Raw genomic sequence first — 16,445 nt, 5'->3', positions numbered from 1 at the left:
AGCAGGAATTTTCAGTCCTTTGTTTGACTGACATTTGTCACACCACCTTGTCCACGGGATCCACTAGCTGTAACTCAGGAACTGAACATCAAGAAAGCCAGAAGGAGATATGATATAAAGAATAGAGATATTATCCAGCGAGGCTAAAACTTCTTAACTTACCAGTGCAAGTGACATTGTCATTGGCCAGCACAGCCCCCATCTCACACTGGCACACTGGCAGGTTGGTGTCAGGGTCCCTCTTGCAGTTGTCTGAGTGGCAGTGGCTGCAGTTAAGATAGATCTGAACCTCCACCTCACCATGACTCTCCATGGCTGAACAAGGAATCAGACACAACAGTGGGCTTAGTTCAGGTTTTCCTGTCTTGTTCCAGTAAGGTAAAAAAGCCAACAGAACAAAACCCAGCAGGTACCTACAACTTCTCTCCTTTTCTGTAGGAGAGCAGATAGTCTAACGCAGTGTGGACATGTCAGAAGCCTGATGGGGATCAGTAGGGAAGAAGATATTTGGTCCCTTGAGCAAACAGAAAGGCCTTGAAGTGAATTGACCTGGAAAAGTCAGGGACTGAGGATGTGTGGTTGAACCTGATGGCTGGTGTCTCTCCTGGCTTAGAGATTGAGAGAAAAAAGGTCCCAGAGCACTATGGAAATACTTAAAGAAATGACCACAGCTAAAGATCTGACCTGCAGCATGAAATAATCTTTAATGAAATGAACAGAAAAGCAAAGACCGGAGAAGAGGGAGGAGGAAAGAGGAAATAGAGAGGAAGGAGGAAAGAGGAGGAAGAAAAGAAATGAGAGTAAGAACCATATTGTACCTGCCAAGGGATGCAAGAAGATCTCTCCTATGGGGTTCACAAAAGAGATGCCATCCTGCCCACCAGCTGTGATATCATCACTATCAGAGGCATGTCCCCCTGGGGAGAGAAGAGTATGGCTAGCTGATCAGTGCTGCATACTGCAAAAAAATATGATGTCTCTGAAGGGTTGCATTCATTCCCATTATCACCTGGGGTCACTCTGCAACCTTCCAGCGATATTGGATAGTATAATATCGAACCTCACTTGACCCAGCCAGTACCAAGGTTAGTAAAGTGACTTCATCTAATGTAGGTTTCTCAGTTCAGCAAGGTAAAAATGTATTTGTTTCGAACGGAAAAAAGAAATGGAATATTTTCCATAGATAACTTGGGAATGGGTGAAGGGGTGATTCATCACACCTTCCAAATATTAAATCACATAGGAACACTTTTATCCTTGATTTCTCCAGTTATGGAGAGATGGTGGAGAGCAGGGTGGGTTTCATACTGTTCAGCTTGAAGAATCCGTGCCTCACCTCCTGCAGTTGTGCACCTCTGCACTAAGAGACCTGCAAGTTCTCTGGAGGGCACAAAATTAATCACCATGACTATTGCACCAGCAGGCTTACCTCTGTACCCTCCGCCTCCTCCCCCGGAAGTACAAGCTCCTCCTCCTCCACCAAAACCACCAGAGGTGGTCCACTGGAGCTTGGCTAGTGCTTGGGGACAAGCTTGACCTCCTTCTCCACCTTCCAGAAGGGACTTCCCAGCCTGAGGAAGCAGACTCTCATCTTGCCAGCCACCACCTCCACCTTCAATCAGAGAGTGAGAAAAGAAAACAAGAACAGGTGACAGAAGCATAAGGAGAGATGCTTTGCAGAGAGACTGAGATGAGTCCATATTAATTTCTTAAGTGCCTACTTCAAGATAAACTTTTCTTTAAGTTAAAAAGAATATACAGACAAGCTCCTTGCTGCCATGGGTAATAACAAACAGGAAATCTAATACACAGCCTGTGGTATGTGCAGAATAAACCAATACCTCAGCACCAATTTCTTGTGGTGTTAAGAAAATAAGGAGCCTACCATTCCCCTTCAGGATAACTGGTTAGGGCAGTCATCCATGCAATATGCTGTGTTCCTGAAGGAAATAAAAATAAATTGGATTTCTACATCTCACTTTACTGGCCCCTCTGTAAGCCTACTAGTAAGCAGGAGACGGACAACCACCAGATGGTTTTTGTCTCTTAGGAATGGATTCTAGGCACAGCTATCACAAGATTATAAATAAGGTTCCATTTCTGGTATAATTCTCATAATATAATTGTTATTGTTAGGGTTTGAGGGGAGTAAAGTGAAAATGTCTTCTCTTCAAAGGCCATTGTTACAGTGTGAAGGAGCAGGCTCCATTCCACAAACATAATTTTCCCCAATTCAGCTCATGGAAGAGAGGGGTTCTCCTCTCTTCTATGGAATGGCCTCTACTGGAGCACTCATCAGCTGTCCTGTGCATTCTCTTTTTATCTGGTGACACAACATATAGAAGATATCCCTTACAGACTAGCAGTGTATGTCTAAAAACTACTGCCACAGAAAAATACCAAAAGACTGAAAAAGAAGCCCTTCACTTCATACCTACAGGACAATGGGTGTATTCAGCCACCTGACTCAGACCTGGTGTGGTTTTAGTGTCTCACCTGCTGCCCCAGTCCTCCCACTGAGTCCAGGTACTGCGGTGCTGTTCTCAAATTGCTCCAGGGGTACATCATCCAGGGAGTTGTCCTGAGCCTTCAGGTAGGCTTTTCCTCCTCCTCCTGCTGCGATGAGCAAAGGTTCGAAAATTCCATCCTTCTGCTGGAAAACCCCCCATCAAATATCAGAAAAACTTCACATCCCTTGGATATGCCAACTCATACAAACTTATCAAAGACGATGACAACATCCCCAAGAAGAGTGGCCTAAGGCCAGAGTAATGCTACTGCTTGTCTCATAGAACCATTACAAAAATATTTCACATCATGTTCCTGAGTACAAAAGTAACTGTTTAACTGAATGTCAAGGTTCTGTGATTCATTTTTTAAAGACTGCTGCCAGCATTAAAGTGGGATCGTGGTGTAATTCCCACATCTGAGCTGTTAAGGACTGAGGAACCAGTTTAGCTAGCCTAATGAAGGTGATATATACAAACAAGTATATAAAAAGGGATCAACAACTAAAAAGACAAAACCCGTAGAGAGACAGAAAGAGGAGAGGGAGAGAGAGGCAGAAGAGAAAAATTCATTTTTCATAATCTTTTTTAAAAGAACTGTTTATCATATGCCATGACTGACAGTGAGAGCTAGTTGCTCTGCTGGACACTGCTTAGGCAGGATGCAAAGAGGAAATACTTACTCTAAAGATGTAGGTTGCTCCTCCTCCACCCCCACCTCCTCCAGCCCATTCCTTCAGGTCCCTTTTTTTTTTGTAATCTTCTTCAATGAGAGATGACTCCCCTAAGCAGATCTTCTGAGTTTCAGGATTGCCCTGAAAGGAGACAAGAAATGGAGTCAGATATCAGCAAAGTCCAACTCTTGAGACTTGTCTGTGTATTTCAGTATAATTATGTGATAATGCTTGTCATGCATATTAGACATAGATAAACCCGTATGTAGATTATCTTTGTAGAAAGTGACCTTTTCTACTAGGACTGACAGCTGAGGGATAGATCTCTGTAACTTCTGATTTGCAAAAATGTAATAACTCATTGTTAATTTCACATTAATTAAATAACTAATATTTTGTATATTTGGAACTTCTTATAACCAAAACATTTAAATATTTTGGATTCTGGATTAATTCTAAGAACTTTCTTACTGACACATTTACTGTTTATTTCTGAAGGAGATAAATGCATAAACCAAAGGTGACCCACACATAGTTGGAATTATCTATTGATATATCTTAGAAGAGTAATTTGGAGACCCAGTTTCCTATTCCTGCACCAGTCTTACTGCCTGTGTTCTCTCATTCATGCAGAATCACAGAATGGGGAAGGCTGGAAGTGACCACTGGAGGTCATCTAGTCAGCCCAACCTCCCTGCTCAAGCAGACTTCTCTGGGGCATGTAACTCAGGATTGTGTCCAGATGGTTTTTGACCATCTCCACAGAAGGAGACTCTACAATCCCCCTGGGAAACTTGTTCCAGTTCTCAGCCACCCTCACAGCAAAGAAGCTCTTCATCACATTCAGGTGGAACACATTTCATTTTCTGCCCATTGCATCTCATCCCAAGACTGAGTCTGAGGTTGATTGAAAATTGACAGAGGGAGAGCTCTTTCTCAGTTCTGTTAGTGGTGGTGCATGGCCTTTCTTAGTTGGTGGAGCAATTTGTCTGGTTAATTTAATTAGGAGAACAAAGGATGGCAAGGTAGATAAAGACCAGGGAAAAGCAACTGGGGTAAATCTGAGGAGAGAGAATCAAGGTTTGGAGCTGCAGAACTTCTCCAGAGAAAGAAAAACAAACATTAGCCACCCAATGTACAGATTCATCACGATTTTCAAAGCCAAAGAAAGGTGAGCTTTGGAAGTGGGAAAAATTAACTGCAACTTTTTCCAGTAGCACCTGCCAAAGGGAGGTAGTGCAGGGTTGTAATTTACAATTTGGAGAACAAATGATGAAATGCAAGGGATTAATGGACAGCTTTTCAGATTATGACCTAAGACTAGAGAGTGCACTGAAAAGGGAACTGCAGATACACAAATGTATCTTTTATTTAAATATACACAATTCTTTTATTATATAAAGTGAAGAATGGGTGGGTTTGGAGTCTATTGGAGCATCTGGGTAAGACATCATCTCCTTTGGGAAAGTAAATAGTAACTTCAAATGCCTACAGGAATAGTTTATGCATCCCCAAACACACCAGTCTGTCAGGAAAAAATAGGTTTGTTCCTGGGGAGGAGTTAACAACATCTCTGGAACAAGGCAGTATCAAAAATTGTGGCCAAAAAGAGATAGTTTTTGAGCCTAAGGGACAAAAGGACTTTCAGATCATTTGGTATAGCATTTTGAGGACACACACGTGTTCATGTCACCAATTTCCATTTCTCTTGAGTGTTTTTTTATCATCACAAAAACCTAATTCAGGGGTCACTGGAGTTAGTGGGAAGATTCTCACTGGTTTTGGTAGGCTTTGGACTCAGGGTTTAGTCTCTAAGCCTAGAGAGTATGTAACACAGTGCAACCACAACACTGCTGGATGATTCCATAAGTAACAGTAAGTTTTCTGAAAATCCTGGCAGACAGCAAAAACCCCGGACTGTGGAAAAACAAGAGATTGAGCACATCACTTGTCTATGAGCTTCCTGCTTAAAATAAGCGCAAGAGAGCTGATGAAGAACTTATTTCAAACACCAGGAGCTTAAAGCAAAGTTTCTGTGGGTTTCATATTTGTTTGTGTATTTTGGGATTGTTTTTCTTTTCAGTGTTCTTTATATCTGTTTTGAGATTCTAACTTCTTTTATTGGGTCTTTCCTGTCTCCTGACTGGATTTCATTGCTGGATTCTGGGATTTCTATCTTTTATCACCAAACCCCAAGCCACCCACTGAACAGTATCTGCAAGGTCTCTGCCCACATGTGCTTCGTGGCCCTCACCCCAGGACAGGCATCCTCCCCCTGCTGCCCCACTAAGATGTACAGCAGCTCATCTTTCTCCAGGTGGAAGGTGGCTGAGATGAAGACTCCATGGGACCTCTTATTGTGGTTTTTGGCTCCCTTTCCCCCGGCTGCTCCATAGGCAGAAATCCTGCAAAACAAAGTAAATAAATGAAGAAACAGGTCTCACAATTCTCATCCCCAAAATAAATCCATCTGCAAGGTCTCCCAGCCTTCACTTCCAAACAGACATTTCTCCAGAGCAGGCTCCCCTGCTGTAGCAGCTTGTGACTATTCTTTGTCTGAGTCTCATGCAGGTAGGCTGTACAAGAGGGCAGACCCTCACCCAAGTGCTGGAAACAGAGACTGCAGGAACAAATAGTGTGAGCTGGTATAGCCCACTCCCAAAGTCTAAGGCAACAGGAATGAGATGATGGCAGCACTCCTTGGTTGCACGCCCACCCTCACTCCTCTTCTACATCTCTGCTCACCCTTCCATGCTTCACAGTAGCTCAGATATATATCCTTATATCTACTGCTCCTATTTCTTCACTACTCAGTAGAGGTGGTCCCACACTTGTGCTTGTTGGAACTCCACAAACAAAAAGCAGTTAGAGGTGGCTGCCCCCCCCCAGCACACACTGATCCTCACCTGTATCTGTTTGTGGCTGGCACTCTCCAGACTTGCACTCCCCGGAGCCTGCCCTCTTTCTCCACAGTCACTGACACATTGCTGTTCTTGTAGGCACTGTCACACTGAGCTTGAGTTGGCCCATGGGGACCACTGGCACCACATGTTGAGAACCACCACAGAACAACAGTTGTGTCCCCTGTGAGCAAAACAGCAAGAGCTGAGTCAGATGTGAGCTTCTCTGCATTTCTAGTACTTATATTATACCCACTTTCTTCTAGTCATAGCACAACTACTGCTTTGTTGTGGTTACTGTTTACTTTTCTCCTCTCTCATCTTATTTTCTGCACATCACTTGATAAATCATGGGCTGAAGATAAACTTTACCAATTGGTTGTGAGGGGGGAATGGAAAAGGGAAGAGGGACTGAACTTCTAAGAAGGGTTTTATCCAAGGGTCTCACAGATATGATCAAATTCCTCTTCTTAGTGCCAGTCTGAAGCAAGAAGATGTTCAACTTTCCAAATGAGAACTAAACCATGTACACAGAGACAAGGGTTGAAAACATCTGTCATTACAGCTAGTGACCATTTATGAAACACAGTGAAAGTTTGAAGAGACTTGTCTCAGGCTTGCACAGAAACTGCCAGGGAGCAGCCTCTTGCTTCCTTCTGTAGGGACCCTTTTTCCCCAGGAAATTTCTATCCTGGTTCTCATTAAGCATTTTTCTTTTGTTTCTACTACAGCGCAGCAGATAAGGATGTTTTCTATTTCACAACCATTTTCTAAGACCCAAACAAATCCATCTGCTCCACTGAATTATGTGAGGCCTAAGAATAAAACTTTTCAGTAATGTATTGAAAAAATACATGATTAAAAACACAAATATCAAAACTGTGTGATAGAGTTTGTGCACAAAAGCCAGGGTCAAAAGTAGAACTGTTTAAGAGACTAATGATTAAAATAGAGGTAAAAATTACAAACTTTCAAAATAAAAATTTTGATCTTGTTTAAAGGAAAAGGCAAGCAAAACTATCCCCAACAGACATCATCCTGTGAATACACAGATGAATCAATGCAGTGTGAGTTTCAGCTGCATTACAGCACTCCCCTGAGCTAATGGGAACAGACAGCAGTACAGATTGTCACATTCCAGGTGGACACAGCCTTCAGGAGCTGGGACAGTCACACACTGGTATTTGTTGGCTGACAAAACAGCCTCAAGAAAACCTCTCCTCCTGACCTTCTCCTTTAGACAGCGCTTCTCACCTACACAGTTCTTATCTGTCCTCCAGAGTGGCAATCTCTATCACTACCAGTAAATTAGTCCCCAGTGTTCTCTTGTTCTCCTACTTTTTCATCCAGTTTTCCTTCCTCAGTGTATTTCCTCATCCTTACTTACTTCTCCCTGGATTTTCTTCTTTACACCACTTTTCTACACTCATTTTATTCAGCTTCAGTGCTCAGCACTCTTTCTATTCCCAGCTTTCTGTACATGTCTATGCCTTTTGTTCCTAAGCTGCCTTTCAATGCACTCCAAATCTGAGTCATGCAGCTTCATACAAACTTCATGCAGTTTTCACTTGAAGAGATTCTGCTTTTCTTTAAAGAGGACCTGCCATCTCAGGGCTGGTGAGCTGGGCTCCAGCAAACTGCTTGTCTATAGCCAAACAGGGACCACCTGACACAGTCTCCACATCTTTGGCACTTTAGATTATATGTAGTTACTTCATTGCTGTAGGCAGGCAGATCACACACAGGAGACAGGAAGGGAGCCACCTTTTATGGCCAAGAGACAGGTTTTCAGTACTGAATCAGGTACCTGGGAGGGAGGGCTCTTCCAAGGGGTTCAGAAGATGTTCATCCAGGATACTAATCTCACGTGGGTACTGGCGTTTCCCACCAAAATGATTCAGTTGTCTCCCTGTAATAGTTTGTAGAACAGAGAAAGAGATGGGAGGGTGGTAGAAAAGAGCGATGGAAAATTCAAAGATTACATGAATTAATTAAATACATCTGTATGGTTAAGATAAGTAAATATTACCTTGGGTAGAAAAGGTGTTTTGAACAATCATAATTTTATATTACTCTTTTGCGCCCATGTCTTAGGTAAGCTACTTGTATCTGTTCTGAAGGCAGTGTGTCTTCACATGAACACAAACCTTCCATGTAATTCTATGCAGGATAAGCTCCTTGGTCTGCAATTTCCCATAGTTGTGATTACAGGAGATTTTAGGAAAAAAGTAGTGTGGGAGAACAGATACCAGGTATTGATGTTCTGCTGGTCAAACAGGCAGGTGACAATTCTGGACAATCAAATGATTGGAGGCGTAAAGGAAAGTGGTGACAAAAATCATTGTCTTTGCTTCTGAATAGAGTAATGGCAAGTAACCCAGCTTAACAGACCAGTCCCACCTCAGCAACCAACTCTGAGCACCTGAGCGCTCACTTAGAGAATAAATAACTAAATAAAATTACGTGCCTCACTAACATACACAGTTAAGTAACAGAAACATACCCTTGTCACAAACTGTTAAGCTTTGGACAAACCTTTTTGAAAATCACAGAGCAAAACCATACACTTCTGACCACTGAGACAGGCCTTTGAAAACCAGTCCTTTCTCAGAGAGGAGGAATTTAAAATCAATTGCTGATCCAAATCATCTGAATGCATTGAGAACACCACAACACCAATGCTGCCTTACAGCAGGAAAAAGTAATAATGAACCCTTGCCTCATAATCTGCAAGCATCCTGTTTCAATAGTTAAATTACCCATTTTTATGCAGATTTTTGATAAGAAAAATCTCTAAGAAAAAGGGAAGGCTTCTTTCTATTTTGTGAGCCCTCAGTTAATTTAATACTGAACATTTTTTATCAGTGGAAAAACATTACAAATATTTCCATTTGTTCCAGTTGTGAGACTCTAACAGCTGTCTGATGCTCTACTGAAAAGAGACTCAGTTCCAGATGGACAATTATCTCTGCCACAAAGCCACTGCTCTAAATAGCAATAATTAACACCCTTGTTAGCTGTGTCAGAAAGGCCAAATAACTAATTGAAGCATGGAGACCTTGCTGAGCTTTTACTCCTGAGAATATTCCCCCCAGGTCTGACTGAAAGCACATTGATGCATGCAAACAAAAGAAAGCTTTTTATTGACACATTCTGCTCATACTGAGAGGGAGAACTTCAATGGATGAAGTTGTCAAGCCAGTGAAAAATGAAATTAACCCAAAACAAATGAAATTAATCAAATGCAAGGAGGAAAACAGAATGAAAAATACAATGCGTGGCCAGAAAAGATGCTCCCCAAGGCCTGCACTGAATTACAAATTCCAAAGGTCACAACAGCTTCAGGCACTTAGCGATGTACCAGAAGCCTGGTTACGTTTGCCAGAGCAAAGGAATGTAAATCACTCTCTGAAACAGAGAGTTGATCTTTGTGTCTGCATGGAGTTTTTTGTGGCACCCCATCCCAATGAGTATCCTAAGGCAATGCCTCATTTCCAAACAGTCTTTCCTCCTTTTCCAAACAGTCTCAAACCCTTGCTCTCCAGAAGAAACTTTCTGTCTCTTCCATGCTAAGCAGCAGATCAGCTGCATCACAGGCTGAGCATGGCCCTGTCCACACCAGCTGCTAACACTTTAAAGACAGATTTATGCACTGTCAGACACAAACTTGTAAGGTGGCGTTTTCTGCAAACTTAGTGTAGCCTGGGACCCAGGGGCTGGTGCTTCAGTCTGTTTTAGTTTTCATTTCCTCTTCTAACAGCCAACATGTTGACAGTAGAGTGAATGGAAGGGAACAAGAATTAATCCATATTAAGGTGTATCTATATAAAAAAAATGCAAAAAGCACAGACTTCCTCTCTACAGGTTTTAGCTAACACTGATTTCCCCACTGAAATGAGACAGAGGGAAGTGTAAAGGAGAAAGAGGCGTCTTCTGCAAGCAGAGACATAAAGTAATTCACTCATTCACTGCTTTAATATCTCTGTGACTGAAATGAAAATGGAGATAGAGACCTGGTGGCTGAGACTAATCAAAGATGCCTCACAGGATCCTCAAGGTGTGAATGGTCTCCTCAGAGATCCCACCTCACTAATGATGATTGCAATACATCTGAAAATCAGACTTTGCTGGATCAGGGACTCTAAAATCAAGGAGTAGAGGTAATCTGTACAAAAGCTCTCTTTGGACAGTCTTGCCATTTATAAAGCAATCTTCTGGGAAATCAAAAATGATGCACAGACTGAAATTTCTAGGCCAGGGCAATAGAGTTTGATAGACCACAGACCTCTGATCTTAATTGGAACAATACAATGCTTAGAGCACCACAACATAATAGTAAAGGCAGTGAGAAGGGCAACTCAGCTATCAGCATTCTATTTGCTATGCTAGCCCACATTTTCATGTTAAAACACTCAAAATTCAGACCTCTTCCTATATAAGCACTATTTCACTGAAACTATGAAGTATCTTTATGCCTGTCTGCCTGAAGTTCTCACAATGAATTAGACATGCCATCCAGTCTGCGACACTGTCTTACACGAGGTGATGGTATAAGCCAAAATGTGGTTTCACCTCACCCTTTCCACAGGGAAAAACATCTGTCAATGCCGAGGGGCTGCCATCCAAAGAATGGTCTGTTTGGGTTTTGTCTTTATTGATGTTTCTTGAGCTGCCCTCACTACTTAGTTGTTCACTTAAATCTTACTGAACCTTTCCTCTCAATTTTAAGGTCTGTGGAAAACCTCACCTTCTTTCCCATCTTGCATGCAGAAACAGTGCTTTCATTTAGCACTGGGTTTTGTAGAGAGTTGAACTACAAAATTGAAATAGATGAAGAAAATAATATTTACATCCTAGCAAGCAGCAAATCCTTCCTTCCTGCCATACATCCTTCCTGCTGCCCTCATGAAAAGAATTCACTGCTTGGATTTTAATTGGCTCTGTCTCTGACATCTGAAACCTGTCCTTGCCAGGGAGAAGTAATTTCATTACTGAAAACACAGCAGAGCTGCTGGGCTTCTCTGTAACCTAACTGAATTAAAGTCATGAGAAGACAAATACAGGGGGGCTGCTCTCAGAGGCGAGAAAACATCAATTTGCAAAGAGGATTCAAGGACCAGGAGCAAGTGCAAGGCTTCTGAGAAATGTTTCCTTTGTGCTGTTTTTCATCTGCATGACTCACACATCCCTGGGTCGTGCCTTCAGATGGGGTAAGTGCGGTTGCTCCTGGACGTCAGCGCAATTCATCCCAATTGAAAATAAAGAGTAGCCTGGGTGGTCTAATGGACAAGCTCTGATAACATTGCTGCAGGGGCATTTACACCCCACCTGTTTGCCAAAGGATGCATACCTACACCACTCCCAGCAAAATGTCTGTGAGTAAACTGGAGGGTCTATCTGAAAGCGGTAAACTCCAGCAGCTGGGTGCACATCAGCTGGCCCAAGTGCATCTGGAGTCACTCCATCTTTCTCAAGATTCCAAAACTAGCTGTTAGCATGGAGGTTGGGAAGAGGACTGTAAAGAGCTGGAGCGAAAAAAATGAAATTACCATAAAGGATCAGCTTTTCCTCTTAATTTCAAGTGGAATTGTGCATACTCAGCATTTTATAGAAGAATGGTTTCAGTGCCCACAGAACAAAGGGACAGAGAACAGGACACTGAATCAGAAAAAGATGGGAAGGAATAGTGGCTTCTGTTGATGAGCTTTTAACACATCTGTTTTGACATAACCCTTCCCACATGTTAAGTTAGGCTACAGGGAGACACTGCAGGAACATGCTATGACCCTAAATGCTGACATATTGAGTGTGGTGACACATAGAGTGGCACAGTATCACCGATCCACATTTTGTCTGCAACAGAATTCACCATTCAAGTGTTGCATATCTTCCAGTCCCTTTGCAACCGAGCATTTTTTCCCCAGGGACAAAAGAAGGCAGTTTCTAATATTTGCAAGTAATATAAGTACCTAAATTCTTTCCCCTTTTCTGCTAAGAAAATCCACTACAGTTCTTGCTAACATGTTTCAAAGGGTAGCACTGGCTCCATTTTTCTCTGGAATAGTTGTCAGTCACGTTCGCAGTAACGAAGCAAAGGAAAGCTGTTATATATCCAGCAGCGATAGCTAACACACTCCTTACAGACTAAAACAAACTTGTTGGAGTAATCTAAATTTTATTGTCAGAGAGTCAATTTACTCCTTTATTTTCTTCATTTTCTGCACAAAAATATGGTGACTTTTGCCTTTGAACTTCAACAAATTTGTTTCAGGTATTAATTACCAGGGTGCATAGATCAGCAGGGACTGTGGAAATAGAGTGTGATGTAATCCCTCCATTTAGGGCTAAGGAATAAGTTTAGTGTTTCTTGTCAAGACACACAGACAGGTCTCAACTATGTGATACAGAATATCCCAGCTTAGAGAAAAAAGAAAGAGCACTGGGAGACTCTGACACAGAGTAAAATTGCCTCTACTTGCAATCTTCAGTAGATCTGAAATAAAATGGCATTGTGCTGACAAAGGTGACACAAATAATCCATACACACTCTGTGGGGAGAACAGAACATATGTCCTGGACCTGTGGGATGCTGATTACACTACCAAAATTTTTGGGGGATTCTGCGACATTTGTGGCTCACCATCAGTGAAGCAGTCCAGGCCAAACGTAATGTTGTCGATAGCAAGGTCAGCTTGGGAATTCCAGCCCCAGGTTGCCAGGAGTTCCAGTTGAAACCTTTGCAATAAGACAGATGTTTTAGAGAAGACTGACAAAGGACTAAGGAGAGGGAAAAACAAACCAAACAAACAAACAACCTCCCAAAAAATACAATGTTCCCTTATGATGGAAAAAACATCATCGCTATTTAGAATTTTTCCTCCAGACAAGTCCAGCTGAGCAGCCAAAAGGGCTTGCTCTAAGTCTTAGACACATATAAACCCCTTGTAAGTGCCACAACATCCACACAATTCCACATTTCATGGGGAACAAGAATGAGAGCCCTACTTCCCCTGCTATCTGCACATACGTACAAGCAACTGGCCCCCACTAATGTTTATACACAAACAACCATCCATATCAGGGAATTAGACTGGGGGAAAAAATATCTCCTTTCCACCCCCAAAGAGATAGAGTAAACACTGAGCAGAATATCCAAATGTCTTGGGCCTGTTCCTCTGCCAGTGTAACTCAGGTGGTGATATGAGTTTATTTCAGAAGGGTAGGACATTATAAATTTCAGCCATAATTCCTTGAAGATTTAGCACCCTGGGCAGTCTCATCTTTTTCCATTATGACCAGGTGTTCCTTATCTAGGAGCTCAGTCATGTCCATATGTATTGCTACCTTCTGAATTCCCAAGGAAGAAAGAAAATGAGCTGAAGGATCTCCTTCTAATGGATAGGACTGAATTGTTTTTCATTGCATTTCAGAAATAAACAGATGTCTGATGTCCAGTCCATTTAGAGCTTATTAAAAGCATATGTGCAGGACCTCTATTGCTGTCTCTGGTAAAGCTCAATGATGATTTATGAGAGATCAAGCACTGACCTGCCTAACACATTAATCATTCAGCCTAGAAACACACTTGTCCCAAATTAGTGGCAATAAAATATGTGTGTGCATTCCACCCACCAACCAAATGTTGTTTGATATCCGCAGTTAGTAGCATGGCTGCATAAAAATCTTTAGGGATAAACTGCTTTTACCCCAACTCAAGAATGACCCCTTGTGCTTAAAAGAAAGCATCCACACCTTCAGGATCTGAGCACTCTGAGAGTAAGTGCAGCAAATGCAATTCAAGGGTCTCTTGAAAGACCTCTTAGCTGTGGTGTTAGTGGAGGAATTTTTCATTAGATCCCTTTCCTACAGAAACCCTCCTCTTCAATAGCAGGCTTAGCAAGAGCATTTTCAAACCTCGTATATAAGTCCACTGACAAATGACAATAATTCCCCCATTTGTCTGATGGAAGAGAGTCAGAGCACTCTGAGCCCAGAACCAGGGCACTTGCAGGACCCACAGGCATGGGCACAGCACCACATCCTACCCCTTACTTACAGCACTCATATGGCATTATACCCTTGGTCAGGTCAATCTGCTGTGTCTGGTCCATGGAGACAGAGCAGAAAACCATGGAGACAGAGCGGACAAGGATCCCTGGCACTGTACTGCAAGGTAGGTTTCTGCTCCACAAGCGGGAGCAGAACAGTACAAGGGGGACCTTGAGGAACAACAGCACCCCCCCCCCCCCCCAGTGCATGAGAATTGACATTTCATAACCTCTAGGCTCTGTGTGCCTCCCCTTCCTCTTAACTTCAGAAAAAGGGGAGGAATTTGTCTTTTGAACTCAGTGCTGTCTCAGCCTGAGGGGTTTCCAGATCTGTTCATTGATCTCATTTTGCTGACTCCAACAAATCATGTTCTCCACCTCTCTGTTGTCTGGTCTTCTGCCTGTTTGGTTTTCTTCTGGTAGCATTATTTCTCCTTGTGTGTGTGAACCAAGTAAGTGAATTTGCCAGCCAATCACCAGAAGAATTTTTTCAAAGTAGCTAGATGCCCAGCTGGGAGGCTGATCAGCAACCTGTCTTCCTTCTCTCCTAAGAAATAAATTCATTGGATGAAGGTGTTGCTTGAAACTACCTAAATAGAGCTTTTGTGTCCTTCTTGTTCTTTTTGCTAAGGTTTCTCTACTTCTGGCCCCATGAAGCGGCTCATGGCCTGCAAATTGTTATGTCTCAATTCATGCCTACTCTTCCCCCTGTGTGGTCTGTCCCCTTCCTGCCCACTTTACCAACCATCCCTTTAAGGAACCAGGGAAAAGTACACCACTTTCCTATAGCAAGAGAAGAACAGGAGTTTCCCAAAGATTTGGGATACCGAAAAACAACATGCCAGCTCAAAATCTGCACTAAAAATTAACCCAAGTTCAGCTTTGCTAGGGCTGCATTACCAAGGAAATCTGACAACATCCATAAATACACAGAATAGTCATTCAAGAAGTTTTATACCAAATTGTAGTAAAATTGTCCAGCAATGTTTATCACACTCCTCTGTTTGCAATTGTTTTCAACTTCACTAACATTAAAGTCATTTAGGTTGAACTTTTCTATTTTGGGTGACTTGGTATGGCTTTTTTAGCAGTCAAAGCATTTTGTGAGTGCTGAGGATGAGGCAATGCAGGGATTCATGATTCTGACCCTGATCAAAAATGCTGGTAACTTTTTAAGCACTCTGTGCTACTAGGTATTGGAAGTGGGATCTGAAATCTGGGAGGAAGAGAGTCACATGGCAGGCATGAGGTGTTTTTTTTCATGTGAATTAGAATCAATTAAAATTTTAAGAAAACATCTTTGAAATTTTTAAATCCCTGACATTTCCATGCCTGGTATTTTTTCATAATCCTGCAGTTTCTTCTTCCCTGGATATCTAGAAAGTCTCAGGCAAAATGGTACTTTCCACGCAGTGCTATTATGAACCATGTCAGGTCCTGCTTCAGCTACACAAAGCGAGAATTACCCTCCCAAATTAATGGATGAACATTTTCTTCCCCATCCTTTCTTTCTGTTGCCGATTCTGGCCAAACAGGAGAAAAAAAAAAAAAGCTGCCTAAACTGAATCCAGAGTTAACAAGGTGTTATCCTCGGGAGAGGCTGGGAGTTCACTGGGAATTTCACAGCAGAGGGGCTTGGACTTGGTGTGCAGGGGATTTAGGCCCAAGATCTACAAAGAGGATTAAACAGCTAATCAAACAGGAGTACTGGGAATAAACCTTTACTGTAAGTCTGGGAGCATTGAAATGAAAGCACACAAGAGATAGCTAGGAGGAGAAGGGAAGTGCAGGGAAGGGATTCAGACTTCTTAATAAAAAAACCCAAAACTAAACAACACACAGAGGCAGCAGCTGCTAGAAGAGAGACGGAAACAAGAAGCAGGGAGGATTTTAGAAAGGAAATTACAACCAGAGGCATAAGAGAGATAAAATGGTTTCCCAAATGGGAGGCTGAAGCGAAAGAAAGAGAGACCAAGTATATGAAAACAAGCAAGAAAGGCAACAAGTGCCCACAGTAGCAGATAAAACAGGACAGGAGTACAGCATGGAAACAGCAAGACAAGAGGACTGGAATGGAGCCCATGTCCTGGGAGCACAAAGACCAGGGTTTCCTCCCTTGGGGAAATAGCTTCAGCACCTTCAACTCAGTGTGTGCTTGTTCTGTGTCTGTTACAGATCATTGCAGCAAATGGCAACTTATTACTTCTGCCTGTCACCTGGCTATTGGAATAAAATCCAGCATATCGAGATTGACGGACAGCTCTCAGCAGGAGGCAAGCAGAGGGGAAGGGAGAGAGTATTGGCACACCTGGGAAA

At 42.4% G+C, this 16,445-nt stretch overlaps 1 protein-coding gene across 1 annotated transcript in view; it reads right to left on the bottom strand.

The window, feature by feature from the left end:
- Positions 1-16,445, bottom strand: part of LTK (leukocyte receptor tyrosine kinase) — a 92,669-nt gene that overhangs the window by 18,920 nt on the left and 57,304 nt on the right. Inside the window, exons 11-19 of the mRNA XM_005419544.2 lie at positions 12,722-12,816; positions 7,889-7,990; positions 6,088-6,265; positions 5,436-5,586; positions 3,191-3,322; positions 2,497-2,653; positions 1,430-1,612; positions 819-917; positions 163-315 (exon numbers count right to left, since the gene is read on the bottom strand). Coding sequence (XP_005419601.1) covers positions 163-315; positions 819-917; positions 1,430-1,612; positions 2,497-2,653; positions 3,191-3,322; positions 5,436-5,586; positions 6,088-6,265; positions 7,889-7,990; positions 12,722-12,816 — 1,250 coding nt within the window. The remainder of the gene's footprint in view (positions 1-162; positions 316-818; positions 918-1,429; positions 1,613-2,496; positions 2,654-3,190; positions 3,323-5,435; positions 5,587-6,087; positions 6,266-7,888; positions 7,991-12,721; positions 12,817-16,445) is intronic.

The sequence above is a fragment of the Geospiza fortis genome, unplaced genomic scaffold, assembly GCF_000277835.1.
Source record: "Geospiza fortis unplaced genomic scaffold, GeoFor_1.0 scaffold66, whole genome shotgun sequence".
Lineage (NCBI taxonomy): Eukaryota > Metazoa > Chordata > Aves > Passeriformes > Thraupidae > Geospiza > Geospiza fortis.
This window is presented reverse-complemented; position numbering and strand designations above follow the sequence as displayed.